The sequence below is a fragment of the Pholcus phalangioides genome, unplaced genomic scaffold (assembly GCF_987345545.1).
Source record: "Pholcus phalangioides strain wild (caught in Gottingen) unplaced genomic scaffold, Ppha-v1.0 ptg000008l_1, whole genome shotgun sequence".
Lineage (NCBI taxonomy): Eukaryota > Metazoa > Arthropoda > Arachnida > Araneae > Pholcidae > Pholcus > Pholcus phalangioides.
Window position 1 is genome coordinate 52,995,426 of NW_028301601.1, and position 17,295 is coordinate 53,012,720.

The following is a 17,295-nucleotide window of genomic DNA, read 5'->3' on the forward strand; positions in this document are numbered from 1 at the left end:
TTTCTTTTTCCAAAATACCTGTACACTTGACATTGTCACAGATCATGCACGGTTTTTAATATGGAATATCAAGTAAACAGTGATAGTTATTAAAGCTATTCTACTGTAGAAGATTTTTTAGTATGCTTCCTTATGAAGTTTTCACTTTCCTGGAGACATATTTTGTTAATACAAGATATGCAGAAGACTGGATGTTGTGAAGATATTTATTATTTTAGATGTTAATTTTTTAAGGAAGGAAAAAACTCATCTCTGCCTCTACCGGGAGTCGAACCCAGGTCCCTCGATAGGCAGAGATGAGTTTTTTCCTTCCTTAAAAAATTAACATCTAAAATAATAAATATCTTCACAACATCCAGTCTTCTGCATATCTTGTATTAACAAGTGGAGAGTGACATTCATGTCATATATTTTGTTAACCTCACACATCATGGCACTGCACCAGGGCTGGACAAATCTATTGTTTGGCGTGTGGTTTTTCAACCACATATCCATAGGTGGAGATAGACTTATAGGAAGTCTGGGAGGCACGATGATGTCAATTCATCTATACATATATGCATTAGATCAGTCTACTTCCCCTTTGATGCTGGGGGGGGGGGGCACGCCTCCATATCTCCACCCATGCCTGACACTCACATACAAAATATTGATTCTAGCATATTTTGTTAATATTATGGCACTGCACCAGGGCTATTGCCTGCAATAAATCTATTGCTGGAGACATGTATTATTCGACCACATGCTTGCATGTAAAATATTGATGCTAGAATAAATTTTTGGAGATTAGTCCATCACACACTTCACTGTTTCCAGCCGATGCATGTTTTTCAGCCCAAGCGATAAGATGCTTGTCTTCCACTATGAAAAGGTTACAGAATATCAGAGAGAATCAAGTTCTTTACCTATTGAACCTGGGGCGACTACTAATAGATGACGCCTTCATTTCTCACCCAACTTCACTGTTGGAAATTACCATATGGCAATGTATGATTGGAGTTGGTGTGTGGTAAAGTAAAGCCCTGCACTGTATTACCCTCATGCAACTAGCATCAGTGTGAATTGGCTACCACATTCAAAAATCTCAAAATCTGTGACAATGTTTTTCTTTGAGGCCACTTAATTTGACATGCATTAATCTCTTGCCTTTACATCCTAAGAAATGTCAGTTAATTTTAGGATGCTATGCACGTGCATTGTCCAACTAAATTGTCTTATTGGTAGTCAGCAAGCATTCCAGAAGCCACATTTAGTTAACTGGAGTAAATTTGTGCAACTTCAATTATGGAATTTGAGTCATTTTCAACGTTGAACTTTTCATTATTGCATTGAGAAACATAGCATTCAGGCGCTGATCATATACAAGTGAAAATTTCATTACTATTGTCATTCTTTTTTAGTCACCAAAGGCTACAGGGAACATTTGTAAACTGTCGGAAAAGCCTACAATATTTGATGAAATATTAGCAAGATCTTTCTTCTACTATAATTCTTTGTTGTAATGAATCTCCATAAAATGAAGAGAAAAAATACCAATGAGTAAAAAATTTAATGTCATTATACAACAATTATGATGGACACACGAAAAAATGTAAATGAATCTTGAAAACTAAGTCTGTTCATCGTCTCCAGGTGACTGATCTGCAGTAACGGTCTGTATTTGTACTGCACCACTGGCAACAGCTTGTGCTTGCGTCAGAAATACTGGTGTGGCGGTTGTTGCTTGAGCAGCACCTTGACCCACAGGCTGGAGCTGGTATACAGTCTGAGTAATAAAATGAAGTGAAAAAAATAAATAAAATATGGTAATTGTTGATAAGAGAATCAGACATGATTCAATTAACTGAAACATCAATACGATCATGCAAATGCTGCTTTTAGGGTTCATGATTATCCCCAGATGTGTTTGTCAATCTATTCCCAGAACTCACCTGAGCAGCTTGAGCTTGCTGTACTTGCTGTGCAGCTTGCTGGACAGGTGCAGCGTGTATTATTATCGGTTGGTTTGTGCTCTGACCTTGCATCTGCATTCGGATAAGTTGCAGCTGGTTTTGTGTAAGCTGAATCTGGAATTATTTAAAACGAAAAATATTTCAATCAAATTATCATTAAAAAATAGAAATATACATTTACTTACATGTTAGATTTCATAACAGTAACGAGGAGCAGGGCCATCTTAGACTGAGGACCTCAGGGACCTCCATAATAGTGAAATTTGGTAATATGTGATATGAAAATGTGTAAATATGTAGGCCGATACTTTCAGCTAGGTAAAGGGCTCTAGAATATTCCTTTGTCTGGCGGCCCCATGATGTTGCTGAAACAGCTTATTTCTGCAAATGAATGTGATTTCAGAACAAATTACCATTACCGTAAAGCAGCGGTTCTCGACCTTTTTTGACTTGCGGAGCCCTTTCTGGTAAAAAAAACTTATATGACAGAGCCTTCTATATATGGGCCTATTTTTAATTTATTTATCTTTATTATTCCAAAATATATACAATTCTTTTAAAATTTACTGTTTTTTTCATTCCCCCTCGAGCTACCATTGTGTATACAGAGCCCCAAGGACTCAGCAGAGCACCAGTTGAGAATCACTGCTGTATAGTATATTAATTTTTTTTTAATTTATAGAATACTAGCAAAACCAGGCGCTGCCCAGGTTTCCTTCAATTGCTGGGAGGACTGAAAAAGTGACAAACCATTGTAAAAGGCATGTGCATGTCTGAAACACGTTGTTAGGGAACCATGACAACCAAAATAAACATTCCAAAAGTAACTGTTGGGGGACCAGGAACCATTATTGCCCAATAGTTTTTTCCCCCATTTCGGGCATTTGCCCTGCTCTGATGAACTTTTAAAGTAACCTACAGTTCAATCCCAGTCCTGTTTGGTATATGTGTAAAATTTGGGGACGAATCGGTCTAAAATTGTAGATTTGTATAAAGAACAAACATACATACATAGTTTCACATTTATATATAAAATTTACTCTTTTGCAGGATATATACACAGGAAGTCTGTAGCAATAGTTTAAGAGTTAAGGAACACTTCCGAACTCAGTATAACATACACATTGGTAAAATGACCCATTACTCACAGGAATTTGTTGGATTTCTCCATTGCTGTTTATGAATTGCTGCACAATTTGAATGCTTCCCGACTGATTGACTTGGTTTTGCACTGACTGCTGCAGCTGGAGGACTTGCTGCGTTGCTGCAGCCTGAAAGAAAATATAGTAAAAACCAATAAATATAAATGAGACGTAAAAATTTGCTTAAATTGAACTGCATTTGACAAATCTATACAAAAATTATTGTGCTTGGGTAAATGAAATTAAAATAAATTTTGCAAACCATTATGACATCTTTCGAAAAAATCATTATTTGATTGATAAATTTCTGCGTGTTCAATTCTTCCCAAATTATCTACATATTAGTCTTTCTTTGATTTTTCGAATGAATGAAATGATTTATACTGAGTTGACGTACCTGCTGCGCACTTGGTACTTGAACTTGCACTTGTTGTGGTGCTTGAGTCTGGTGGGCTGCTTCAGAAGGCACCTGGCAAAAACAGTCAGAATTGAATGATGACATGGATGAATATAATTATTTTTTTACTATGCTTCAAGAGAAACACAATCAGCAATGGCTATTTCAATCACAGGGATGATTGATGTTACAAAGGTAATCAGAAACTATTATACAATCAATAATGTCTGACGGGACGGGAGGTTTTTCCAGTCAGTTATTGTTCGAGGAAAGAAACTAAATTTGATCAAAGAGCACAAAAAAAACCAAAGTATAAAGCTGCTGAATGAAAAAAGCTCCTGTGGTATCACATATCATGTGGTGTACAATCAATCTCTCTCGTTATTCTGTTTGCTACAGGCATGGAGGTATTATGGGGATATGATCAAGCTTATATTACTGGAGGGAGTATGACATCAGCGGTCTCCGCCTTGGCAGTGCTGAGAATGGTGTCACCAACATCATTCGTTGGGAGATTATGTGACTCTGTGAAAACACACACAATCCCCCCGCTATTTTTCCCGCATAAATAGCAGTTTAAAACAAACAAAAGAAATAATTTCAGCATCTTTGATGAGATAATTCCAAAATCAATGATAATTTCAGCATCTTGATGAGATAATTTGAGTATTAATGAAAGGTAATTCCAGAAATAAGGAAAGATAATTCCAAAATGAATGAAAGATAATTTCGGCATCAATGAAAGTGATAATTCCAAAACCAATGAGATAATTTGGAAGTTTGGATAATTGAAAGATAATTCCAAAATTAAAGAAAAAATTGTAGAATTAATGAAAGATAATTTCAGCGTTGATGAAAGTGATAATTCCAGAATCAATAAAAAATAATTTCAGCATTAATGAAACATCCAGAATTGATAAAAGAAAAAATTCCAGCATTAATGCAAGAAATTATTCCAGTGTTAATGAAATAAATCTTTTTTCATCTTTATAGATGAGTTCTCTATCATTTTTTTTTTAATTTTTAAAACGCAATATTTAGAGACCAAACTACATTTCAATGGGAAAATTGCCAGGCAGGAACTGTGTTTTCACAGATTCACGTGATTTCCTGCATTTGATGTTGACACGTTGCAGTGACTCGATGCTCCGTCCAGTAATATAAGCTCGATCGGGGATATAGATAATACCCTCCATGGCTGCAAGGTTATTAGAATGACGTCTTCAACCGAGTAGGTAGGTTCCGTGAACTACAGCTGCCCTCTATATGTATTTTCCCCAGCAGCAACCGTAGTCATTGATGCCAGGACATCGCAAAAACTCAGGGAATATCTAAAAAGTTTCAATCTAAAAGAAATGGAAAAAAAATTTTTCTTCCAAATTAATTTTTCTGCTAAAATCCAGAGAGGCAGAGGAAGGGCGAAAAATCCAGTCTCCGGCTTGAATCTGGAGAGTCAGCAGGTCTCTGCATTGAGATATTCAAATTTAAAAAACTGAGGGGGATTGGGGGAAAAACAGAATTAAAAGTAGGTAAAATGGTTTTTCCACATTTTGAGCTGTTTTTTCCCAACTTTCCTCTGTTTTTTGAACATCTCTTGTGAATAATGCACTTAGAAACATGGTATTTTTTTGTTGGCATCAGGAGAGGGCGGGAGAACAACTAATTGGGTTTTGGGGCCCACGGACAGTATAAAAAGTTGGTTTTTATATTTTAATAACTATATACATAACCGTTTACAATATGAATGACATAACTGAATACTCCACATTATTTTGAGACTTTTCTTATTGGAAGTATGCCTCTAGGATCAACGGTTCACCAGTAAAATGTCACATGCCCTGTTTGCTTGCACCCTGTATAAGTTTCATGTTAAAAGTGCCCTTTTTTTAATCTATTGCATTTGAAAAATGAAAAAACCAGAAATAAACAATTCATTCCTTTAGGGATCATATTAGGCCTAGGTGGTCGAAAGTTTCCCCGTCTAACACAAGTTGTTAGCATTTTCAATCAAACGAAACATAAAAGAAAAATTTCAAACCATATTGGCCTAATATTCCAAAAACTTGTTCGTGAAATGATGATACCGAGAAGAGAGCCTTGTTTGTTTCAAAATGAGAAACGCTAGCGCACAAACAATACTTACTGCTTGCACCTGTAACACAGATGGAACAGAGAATGTTGGTGATGATGTCTGAGTTGGTACAGTTTGCGAGTTAGCAACCTGTTGAACTGCTTGTGCTGCAGCAGCCTGTGGCACTGCCTGCACCAATTGGATCTGAAATCACAATACATTAGTTTGATTTCAATATAATGCTGAAAAAATCGCGAAAAAACTTTAAAAAAATTGTTTTTTCTCTTTTCTTAATTATGAAAAAATATCATGAATGCTTCAAAATACATTTTAAATATAATTGAGTCAAGATGTTTACCTGTTGCTGTTGAGCTTGCACCTGGGCCCCTTGCTGAGCGGCTGCAGTAGGTATCTGTTGCTGAAGCGCTGCTTGATGCTGCTGTGCCAGCTGAAGATAATACTGTACTTGAGGATCTGGAGCGGCTGCGTTTCTTATGCCTTCCTCGTGCCTTTTTGTCGGTTTGAGCTCCTCTCTGGGAACTATGTCGATCAAGAAATCAAATTGATCATACTTTGAGATCGCCATCGCTATGTCATTCCTCTGTCAAAGAAAAGATAAATAAAATTCTCTACTACATTTGCAATTTAACAATGAATACAAATTTATAAAAAAATGAGGTTATCATAATAATGAAACATTTAGCAATTACTTGTAGAGTACGCCTTTTGTTGTCCTCCGTATGTATCCAAGCTCGTAGTGACAGTTCGGTAATAAATATTTCAGCTGCTTTAGCAAATAGTACTGGAGCTTCTGCACTTATCATCTGAGGAAATCAAAATATACTGCCGTTTATTGCATTTCACAAGAAACATATAATTGTAACTTTGATTATTATCTGATGTGATTGGAACGAGCCCACATCAGGAAACTGAAATTTCCAGATGTATATATGATGAAATACATCAATTTAAATGTACAGCATCATCTATACTAGGGATAGCCATAATCCTGATAATCCATTGTAATTGACTAAAATGATTATATAACTGAAAAAATTAGAGCACATGATAATATAATAATTGATTAATCAATCTACAACACGATTTTGGCATCCTGAATTCAGACTTGCAGTGCCGAGGTATAACACAACAGAAATTACTTGGAGAAGAACTGATATGTACCGAGACAGTGCACCCAGCAACCCCAAATAGTCCTTTTGTTCCCACCCACAATTAACTAGACCCATACAGGCTCAATCCATGATGCACAGGCCAAATGTGGCCTTCAAAGTCATCTGACGTTTCCTGCGATCTCAAACCTAATTCTGTAAGAATGAATTAAGCTAAGCAGATCATTTTCAAATCACTTAAATGGCCCGCTGCACAACTATAGATCACTTAAGTGGCCCCTTTTTCTCTCTTCATTGCTTTCAATATATCCATCTAGCATTTGTACACAGGAAAATAAAAAGCATGCATAACCTTTTTTTCTCCATGGAGTGTAGGGGAAGAAACTCCCTTGAAAATCAGCTTAAGAATAATTTTTTCCCATGTCCATTGTTTGGAGATAACCTGCAATTTTGTCTATGGGACAAATTCGGTTCCAACAAAATGTGGCAGTTATTTCAAAATTACTGTTGTTTGGAAGTAGCTGTTAGAGGAAGTTTTACTGTATGTGAATGGGTATAAGTAAAAAGACCTACTATATTGTAAAAATCTGCAGTCATACTCTTACCTTGACATCCTCGTCAAGCTTCATAATTTTCTTTATCCTTGCTAATGGCAATTCTTGACTTTTTAAATCAGTCTATAGTAAAAAAACATAAAAGAAACAAGTGAATTCAAACAAGAAAAAACACAAAGTCTCTTAATAACAAGAAATGATCACTGAAGCACGAGATGCATTTCAGAAACTTTGATTACATCGAAATAAAGTCACAGGCCATACAATTTCAATAAAACAAGGTCATGAGCGTTAACTCACAGCAGTAAGAGTCTTGATTTGATCCAGCTCCCTCTCCCAGAAGATATCTAGAACATGTTGCGCATCTGGTGTGGTGTTATTGTTGCTCGAGCCAGCTGTCTGAGTGAACGCTGTCTCAGACTGCGACATTGTTCACAATTCCCGGTCACCACTCTTCCTTTTTTGAAGGAATACTTGGGTTCGAATTTCTGGAATGAATTTTAAAAAAAAATTGTTTCTTGATAAGAGTTCTATTGGGTGCAGAAAATTCACAGCCACGCAATTCACCACTAGGAAAGTTCACAGACAAACAATCCGTAAGTCCTATAGTGAGTGTGTTACACGAAAAACTAAAGAATTTACAGGATTTTTTTTCTTTACCTATGGCATTCTGAAGGGGATTTTCCAGGGTGTCTAGCATACCCAAAGGAAAATCTGGTGACTTTTCCTTGACTTATTTGGAGATTTCACACTCATCATTTGTCGACTTTGACTCAACACTCAATATTTATTGAGTTGATCACAGGCATTGATACACCCTCCCCTATCATCAAAGGTAAAGCCAAATGATCAAATGTATTTGCGTATATATGAATTGGGGGGTGTGGTAGCCCAGGTCGATAAGCTACTCGCCTAAAGTACTAAAGGGTGTTTAGAGGTGTCGCGAGTTTCATACTCAGTTCGTCCTTGTCAGAACACTTTCCTGGCACAGGGGTACAACAAAAACGATGACATGAATGCAGAAAGTCCCCCATCGAAGGGTTAGCACACCAACCTCTCGATGAGTATAAAAAACAAGCTTGCCGTTCGGAATCTGCAATAAATTGTAGGTCCCGCGGTCTAATTACCCTCGTGTGCAGAAAATGACCGTGGTGCGACAAGAATGATCAATGTATATATGAATTGACATCATCATCATGCCCCACTAGACTTTCAAATCTATCTCCAACTATGATTGAATTTGACTTAATCCTTCAAGCCGGTTCAGAAATTTAAATGCCAAGACCCCATTCGAAGTATTCAAATTTTTTAAATGATACAAATATAAAATCATCAGACTTCACTTCTGAAATATAGATGGCAGCACTGAAAAATCAGACACCACCCAATATGCACTCAGACCTGTTAGGTGTGCACAACTCGCCAGGTAGCAAATTGCCCATGGTGATAGACCTGAGTAGTGCTCGGTTTGAAAGAAAAAATTTAAATTTTTAAAAATCGAACTTTCTGTAGCTCCGCTGAAAATATCTTTTTCAATTTTAATTCTAAATTGTAAAACACAAAATGTATGCTATAGTGAAATGTCTACTGTATGCAATAGAAATTTTACTGTGATAATTTTAAAAAATAATCACGCTATAAAAAATTTCACAGACGGTCTCGTACAGTGTACGAGGTGCAGAGGGTTAACACTCGTATTCATTTGCATGGGCAACTTACACTCTTAGATTTCATTGAGATTTGGTGTAAATGAGTGTCAAATATAGAAACTCATTTTTTCTTCTGCCGCTGGCTTTTTAAAACCGATTTAAAGTCCAAAAAAAGATCTTCAGACAACCACCATTGCACGATCCCAACTACCTATCAGGCTTTCATGATAGGTAGGCTGATGATGGACAATGATTTTCAGGGATAAAATCAAGCAGCGCAACTTGCTGGGGAAAAAAATCCAAAATTTAATTAGTGTAAAAAAAAAAATCAGTGACAACTTTCCTTATTTTTCTTTGACTTCTGGAACCATTTTCTACTTCACAACTTTTCTCGTGATGTCAGATACCCTGGTTTACCAAGGATATGGTTGCCAGACGTTCTACTTTTTGATGTCATTACGTTTCCTTCAATGGCTCAGAAACATTCACTTTTGTTGTCCCCTCCCCCCTTTCAGGTTTCTGGAATTATTTTCCTTTTTTTATCTGGGGAAATTTTATTTCCACTCTGAAACATATCTCCTCAATAACATGAGCGTTTGTGTGTATGTGTTTCCCCTCCCCCCACATGCCTTGACCATTTGATTGTTGAAATTCCCAGAATACGAGAACCCAAGTTTCTTTCAAGCAGGGCAGATGCTCCTCTAACCACGGCTCAGATTGATCCAGGATAATATGGAAAAAAGAATGAAAAACAATTTCACACACACAGAAAGAAGAAAACATTTCCATTTTGAGAATACCATTTTGTTTGCTTATCAACAGCTAAAGCCGTATACTTAAATGGAGGGCAGTGCCATCTTAATGAATAGGCCAATCCAAGCACAGCTGCCAGGAACTCAAATGACAAAACAGGCCCGATGAAAATGAAATCAGGTAAAATTTTTGACAGTGAATATATAAATTTGGCATCAGGTACTTCTGGTTCAGTAAGGACCCCAGCCCAGAAAAATTGCTTTGCCGAGGGCCTCAGACATCCTTGAGTGAAGGGAAGTGTTATATCTTCTATTCAGACATACAGATATTAGTGATTCAAATCACTTAAGGATTCTTTTGCCGCTATAGTGACACAATTTTACATCAGTCAGTGATAAGAAAACACGACAAAAAAGAAATATAATTTAATGTCACTTTATTAGGAAAAAAATATTAGCATCATACGTTTGTCATACATCGCTCATAATTACTTCTATTGAAACTTCTGAAACATAACAGCTTGTAAATACAATCGCTTGAAAATGGCAAATGTCAAATAACTCATTACAAAGACATTTTTCCTTCACATTATCAAAATATATTTTCTTTTAACAAATGTCATCATTAGTCGTTCACAACAGTCGTTATATCCGAATCAATTTCCACATTGTCATCGATAGCAACCAGTGAATTTTGTTTATAATACGGTTAGCGAGTTTATAATTACATATAATTTCCATAAGAAATTTCTTTCAAAATACGTTAAAAGTCTGTTATAACAAGACAAGCTTTAAAATAGCAGGAAAAATCATTAGAGGGGCTTGACAAATTAAAAAAATTAGGTACCAGCCAAATTTTGTTGGGAGCCAAGAAAATTTTCGTTCTTGGAAAAACCGTCAAAATTATTTATTAATGGGCACTTCACCCACATCGGGGAAAAAGTAGCTAAACACATCAATATCAAAACTTTCATGTTCACTTCACACACACACAGGGTCCCAACTAGGGGGGGCAGCAGGCGGGTCTGGTGCATTGGCACTGAACCAGAAGGGGCACCGAATTCCCCTTTTAACTGCTTCTACAAGGGGTGACAAAATATCTAGTTACGGCCCTGCACACACACAATTTTAGGAGCCAACGTCAATTTTTCAGTTGGCATATGTGGCAACCTGGGATTTGTCACTTGTTAATGAATTGTCATTAAGGTGTGTCCCAAAATGATAGACACACCTGTATTCTTCGGTTTTTTCAAAATATAAGTTTATCCTGATGAGAGCTGCTGCATAACACCCATATACTTAACTTCTATTAAATCTTTTTCAGAAAAAAAAATTTGCTGAAATTCCAAAGGATAAAAAAATTATTGAATATTCTCTCCTAAAGAGTCCCAAAATGATAGAGCCACCTAGGTTATCTCGCAGTCATATACATTTTGCTGCGTTTGCACAGTGAGGCTTTGCTGCTAGACTGGAGTGGAAAAGATAGTTTTATTGTTATCAGCAACTGCATAGTTTTCTGTCTGGAATGAAATTTTGCATTTTAGTCATAATGGGTAGAGGAAAATATTTAACAGCACGAGAACGAAACAAAACTGATGAATTGCACTGGAATAAGCAATTGTTTTGAGTGATTGCAAAGTCAATTTGTAAGAGGAAATGTCAGAAAAGTGATTTTACGTAAAGTAAGTAACTCTTCCATGAGTTCAAGGAAAACAGCATATTTCCTGATGTAAATATATCTAAATCTATAGTTCATCTCGTTCTTCAGCGTTGTATAAATACATCTGCCATAACAAAATGTTTACTTATCTGAAACTTAGTGAGCATCATAAACAGGAAAGTCTTTGTTGGTTGAAATATCATACGTCATGGGCTTCCAAGTGGCATAATACCATTTGGAGTGATGAAAAAAATTTAACTCTGATAGTCCCAATGGCTGGAAATACTATTGGCACGATACGAGAAAGGAAGAACCGAGCTACCTTGAGCATCAACAAGGAGGCAGAGGTGCAAGCGAGATGCGTTCAATGATAGTGGAAAAGTACAGTTAGCCGTTACATCTGAATGCTTAGACATATCAGAAACTGTTAAATCAATATCAAAAATTCAATTCTTTAAATCTCAAAATGGCTCCACAGCCCAATTTCAACAGGATAATTTCCCCCCCCCCCCCCACAATGCAAATTTGACTTGGGAATTTGTTCCTTGCAAATGAGATAATCTTAATGATCTTAAATCTGATGGAAAACATGTGGGTAGCATGTAAAGTCCATGGCAAGCAATACAACAGTTTCAGAACTTGAATGGGCAATCTTCAAAGTGTGACAGATATTTGTCTGCAGCATTGCGACAGAGACGACGCCTAGACGAGTGTTTGACATTAATAACAATGGAAAATTTATTGGAAATATAATTGAATACAAGTTTTTCATTTCGAGACAGGTCTTGATTCCACAATTCGATCTAATTTTTTTTCTGTCGTAAGAAATGCAGATATAGGCCCATGTTCTATTATTATAGTTTTAATCCTGTGCAGTCAGAGATTTTTAGTTAAAAAGTTTTCCCTCTCACTGTGAAAAAATAAATTGTTATTTACAGTACATTGTATGTGGCTTTATCATTTTGGGAAACCTTATAAGCAATGAGTCCGAAAGCAGAATGTTTTACATTGTTCTGCAACGAGCCCTTGGCTGACTGGAAACGTTCTGCACTAAAAGTTCCCATAATAGTTTTTTTACATAGTGTTTTCTTAAAATTCTTCCAGATTGTTCTGCGAGGTACGTTGCAGATTTCAGCATATTCTGCTTTGGGGGCAATGAGCATCTCCAAAATTTGCCGATAGTGCATTGCTAACACCCTTTGAAGTAATGAGATCATCTTTATAAGCCATAATCATTATAGAAGACATTCACTGTATTCGTGCTTCGAGGTGACCCTTTTGAAGAAATATGCAATAGAACAAGTGTGCTCAACATTTAGGAGTGTGAGACCACTTCATAAGTTTGAAATATGTTACGACCCACTTAAGTAATTTGGAACAGCACCGCATGTCACTTAAGTGATTTGGAAGGCTGCTTCAGTGTTCTGGATTTGTGTGTGTGCAGCATGTCCATCAAACCATATGTACATATGCAATAGGGCATTTAAACAATATGGGAATGTGCAGTGGGACACTAGTGATGTGGAACCGAGCCGGAAGTCACTCGAGCTGTAGAAGTGCTGCTGCTTAGTTCATTAGGTTTGAGACTACATCAAATAACTCTGAGGGCCACATTTGGCTCATAGGCCATTGCTTGAGCATATATGCAACAGAACCTCAATAATCTGAATCTTCGTTAACAGATGTGCAATTCTTTTGACATTTTGTCTACCAAAAATGAGATAATTATCACATCACAAACAGGTCCTACTGTTGAAAAATTACAATGTTGATTAAAGCAAAAAAAAAAAATCTTCACAAGTGTACATAAGCAACAGCAGGAAGCCTTTGGGGGGGGGGGGGGGGGGAGGAACTTTGATATTTTTCTTAAAACATGGATATCATTGTAAGGATAAAGACAATCAGAAATTGTGTTACAGAGCTCCAGCTTAAGAAAAAAACCACTAAAATATCATATTGAAAAGAGTTTCTCAGGACACAGGCAGCATGGGAACCAACTTTCACAAAAGGGGGGTCCACTACATTTAAAATGGTGGGGGAAACACTGCTGTGTGTGTGTGTAAAATACAAATTTAAAAATTAACAAAATAAATATAAAATGTAAGCTAAGTTCTTACAAGAGAGAATTACTTGAAAACTTATTTTACTGTTCATTTAGTTTTAATGTGTTATAAATTTTGTTGTTTTACTGTTCATTAATATAAATGGCGAAAAGTAATATTGTAATTCATTAATGCATTACTGTTAACTAGGCTGGGTAGTATAGAGGCCAGATAGTCGAATGTACTAAATTTTATTAACTTGTGCAAACAGGCCTTTAGACACCTCATGATGATGATAGCCACTAAAGTTTGAGAAGCATTCAGAAAAAAAAAATTAACTTGTATCCACATCATTTGTCCCAAGGAAACCTTTCAAATTGACAACATCCTAATCAAAATATCCTATATACAGTCGAATCCCATTATAACGAACACCAAGAGACCGAAGGAATCACTTCGCTAAAATGAAATTTAATTATAAAGGAATTCTAGGTTACCTATAGTCCGTTTCAGGTTAACTTTGCAGCGGAAAGAAGAGTAGAGAGTGTACTCCTTCGCCGCAAAATAAAGTTCCCATAAATCGGGGAGTTTTATGATGTGTGCGTGATCATTTATACAGAATATTTCAATTTTTTTAATGATTTTGAAAAAAATAATGAAAAAACATTGTTTTGAACAGATGTTTCTTCGTTTGTAATTTTTAAATTAGAAAAAAATATTGGTTACCATTATCCAAAAATCTATAGCAACCACAACGACATTTTGGCGCGATATCGTAGAAATCATCAATACCTAGCGAGGCCGTGCATCGATACATTGGTTAAGAGGCTTTAGTTGCTATAGCAACGAGTGATGAGGTTCCCTCGTAGCTTCCTTTTCACTGCAAAGTTAACCTAAAACGGACTATAGTATTGTTCCTATGTAAACTTATTTGGGAGCTTAGAAAAATGTTCATTAAAACAAGATTTCCACTATAATGGTATTCGTTAAAATGGGATTCGACAGTATTTCAAATAACTAATATGTAAATCAATCATTAATAGTCATAATATATTTTGTCATATAATTTCATCACTAAACTCTTCACAAAAAAAAAACATTCACTGATAACTGCACGCAATCTAAAACCTGAAAACTAATTATTGCATAATATGTCGAAATGAGAGAACAGTATTTTTTTAAATAAACTATTTTTCTCAATAAAACCAGTCATATCCTAGGAATATTGTGTACATGTATGTCGGAAACTTTTAGCAAAAATATTACTAATTTCCAAAAAAATACTTTTTACCTCTTGTGCGATTGACATTTTTTTTTTCAGAGTATTAAATATTTAATGTCGTAATTATAGAAGTGTAATAACTATTTATACACAATGACTAAGTTTAACAATATAAAATCTCAACAGTTTTAAATTCAACGATTACATTAAAAAAAATTCACTTTACAGATGTATTGAAACATGCTTATAATCACAAAGGACAACATACGAATAGATTAACACATATTGGTGAAGTGAACATTTTATTATAGACTGGCTTAATTCTTTTACAAGAAAAAGGGTCAGAACTAGATACTTGGTCACCTGGGACAAGTGCACATTTTGGCACCTCCTTATATTGTTGAAAGAATATTAAAAGTATGAACTGCTTGTGTGCCCCTTAGCAAATTTAATCAGTTGAGGCTGCAACTAGAAGGGGGAAAGAAGCAGCAGAGCCTGATGCAGTGCCGTCTTAACACATGGTTTGGGGACCTCACAAAAATGAGATCCGGTTGAAATTGTCTAATTTACCAGGTAGAGGGCCTCAGGAAAACCACTTGGCCTTGGTCTGATGTCCTAAATGCTGGACACTAAAAAGAGCAGTTCATCCTCTACTACTCTTCCCACAATACTGGGGGAGGGGAATCAAAAATGCACACTTGCTCCGCATATAGTTATGGCCCTGTTCACGTAAAAGAATAAGTTAATTCCAAATGTAGGTTTATTTTTTTGTCGCCAAGTTTTCGACTATCCTAAAATAGATAGGCCTATGCCACCAATACATTTTTAAACGTTATTTGAAATTATTGTTCAGCTGACAACCGTAGCAAATAGTGCCAAATCAGCTATAAAATAGTGGCTAAACTGTGATATACCGTGTATTGGAATTTAATTTTGTTAGTATCTTCTTGCTTACTTAGTTTCAATACATCAAAAAGTAAACAAATTCTGTAATCATTGAATCCATGATACTGTACTTTAGCTCGATTTCACTTTACTATTCTGTTTACACAGGTATAAGTCAACACCAATCTTTAATGTAATAGAGATCGATTCAAAAAATAAATGTCAATATTATTTACACATACTGCATTTAGTGAAAGCTCAAAAAAGAAACAAGTCTTTTCACATTGTTTGAACTTAGAAACGTAAACTTAATGAGTGGTCCATCACATATGAACATTTCCCGATGCCAAAACAAACTTAACATTCTTTCAGGTCCAGTTTCGGCATATAAAACAGCCTCAAAGGAGGGTCTTCACACCTCCACCTTGTAACCGATATGAATTTCAACGTGTGATCCTTCCCGAGCACCTCTTCTTTACACATTATATCGATGGCACAATACTTCCCCAAATCACAGAAAACCTTCTTCGCTATAAGCTTCTTCAAGTGCGTGACAGTAGTCCTCGACGAACAACATATGAACTTCCTCGGTAACTGTTCGAAAGCATTGTCCTTCGCCTCCAACTGCACGCAGACCTTCTCGTCCGCGTGGAACTCTGCCCTCGTCTTCTCCACGTTCGGACAGTCCGCCTGCTGGTCCTTCAATGACTTCGGAGGATCCTTCGGGTATGGTATACCCCTTATCCTACAGAAATACTTCTCACGCTGGATCTCCCGCTGCTGGAGGTTCGGCACAAGCTTGTATATGATGTCCTGGAGAGTCCGGTCTGCCCTGAGGTGCTGGAGAGGGTGACTCCTATGGATCACCACCTCACACTTTGGACAAACGTTGCTCTCGTTGTTGTCTTTGGTCAGATGCTTTATGAGGCAGCTCTTACAAAACGTATGTAGACATTCAGTGACTGTTATTGCATCGATCAAGTATCCTTTACACAAGAAGCAAGTGATGTACGGATTCAGGGTTTGCAACTTGACTTTTATCTTCATGCTCGGTAAACGGAACTCATTTGCATAACTTAATAAAGAAAATTCTACAATTCACACACCAACACAGTTATTCGCTCCGATAATCACACATTCACCGCATTATATAGACGCCACAACAACAACAACACTCGGAACAATCCAGCATCCGCCATTACCGAATAACAATGGTTGTCGAGCCATTTTGCGCTCCCCGTAGCGACATCGATGTTTATTTAAATATTGGACACGATTTCTCTCGATATTTAATCCGCGAAGGAGTGTCTGAGCTGTGTGCGAGCTTTTAAAAAAAAGATATTTAAATGGATATCAGGGAGACCAATCAAACCCTGCGGCACAAAAATAACTAAAGGATAACTCAGCAATGGACGACAACAGGATTGGACCGAGAGCAGACCAACGAAACGCCGAGGCACTTCCCCCTTCAACCAATGACCGTTTAACCAATCATTCACCCGCTCAAAATAAGACACAACAAGGCGTGCATTTTTTCTCTTTCTCCCCACGCTAATTAATTTCCAAGATCCAGCATTAAAGAAGACTCACCTTTTTTTCTTTCCGCCGCGACGGGATCCGAAGGAATTTGAATACGAAAAGCTACGGGAAAATTGTTATAAACCCCAAGACCGCGACGATTATACTCTCTTTTAAACAACAATTCACAGGCCTAACACGTTTGTTTGTCGGGCGCTCCCTCTGGCGGCAGCGGGGCGAAAAAAAAAAAAAAAGAAGAAGCGAAAATTTTCTCTCCAGCTACAGATCCATTGTTGATTTCCCGCCACGGTTATTATTGGG

At 36.7% G+C, this 17,295-nt stretch overlaps 1 protein-coding gene and 1 pseudogene across 3 annotated transcripts; both read right to left on the reverse strand.

Annotated features, from left to right (window-relative positions):
• Window positions 1-1,532: 1,532 nt before the first annotated feature.
• On the reverse strand, window positions 1,533-17,186 carry LOC149084506 (nuclear transcription factor Y subunit gamma-like). Of its 2 annotated transcripts, XM_089234912.1 has the most exons (10): window positions 17,047-17,186; window positions 7,547-7,734; window positions 7,298-7,369; window positions 6,273-6,386; window positions 5,921-6,163; window positions 5,635-5,766; window positions 3,492-3,563; window positions 3,101-3,223; window positions 1,932-2,066; window positions 1,533-1,765 (listed from the first exon to the last, which is right to left on the reverse strand). In XM_089234912.1, the coding sequence occupies exons 2-10, from the start codon at window positions 7,673-7,675 to the stop codon at window positions 1,610-1,612; spliced, it is 1,176 nt and encodes a 391-aa protein (XP_089091038.1). In that variant the 5' UTR covers window positions 7,676-7,734; window positions 17,047-17,186; the 3' UTR covers window positions 1,533-1,609. The 2 variants fall into 2 exon arrangements, with proteins under 2 accessions (XP_089091038.1, XP_089091039.1); XM_089234913.1 differs by lacking the exon at window positions 7,547-7,734.
• Window positions 15,626-16,878, reverse strand: LOC149084507 (polycomb group RING finger protein 3 pseudogene; annotated as a pseudogene). Its single transcript, XR_016192982.1, has one exon. The product of XR_016192982.1 is annotated as a polycomb group RING finger protein 3 pseudogene (transcript).
• Window positions 17,187-17,295: the final 109 nt, after the last annotated feature.

Coding starts and splice junctions, on each gene's coding strand:
- LOC149084506 (XM_089234912.1), bottom strand. CDS start 7,675: ATGTCGCAGTCTGAGACAGCGTTCACTCAGACAGCTGGCTCGAGCAAC. Junction 3,564..5,634: donor CTGTGTTACAGGTGCAAGCA/GTAAGTATTGTT, acceptor TGTTTTTGCCAG/GTGCCTTCTGAAGCAGCCCA. Junction 1,766..1,931: donor AGCAAGCTCAAGCTGCTCAG/GTGAGTTCTGGG, acceptor TTTATTACTCAG/ACTGTATACCAGCTCCAGCC.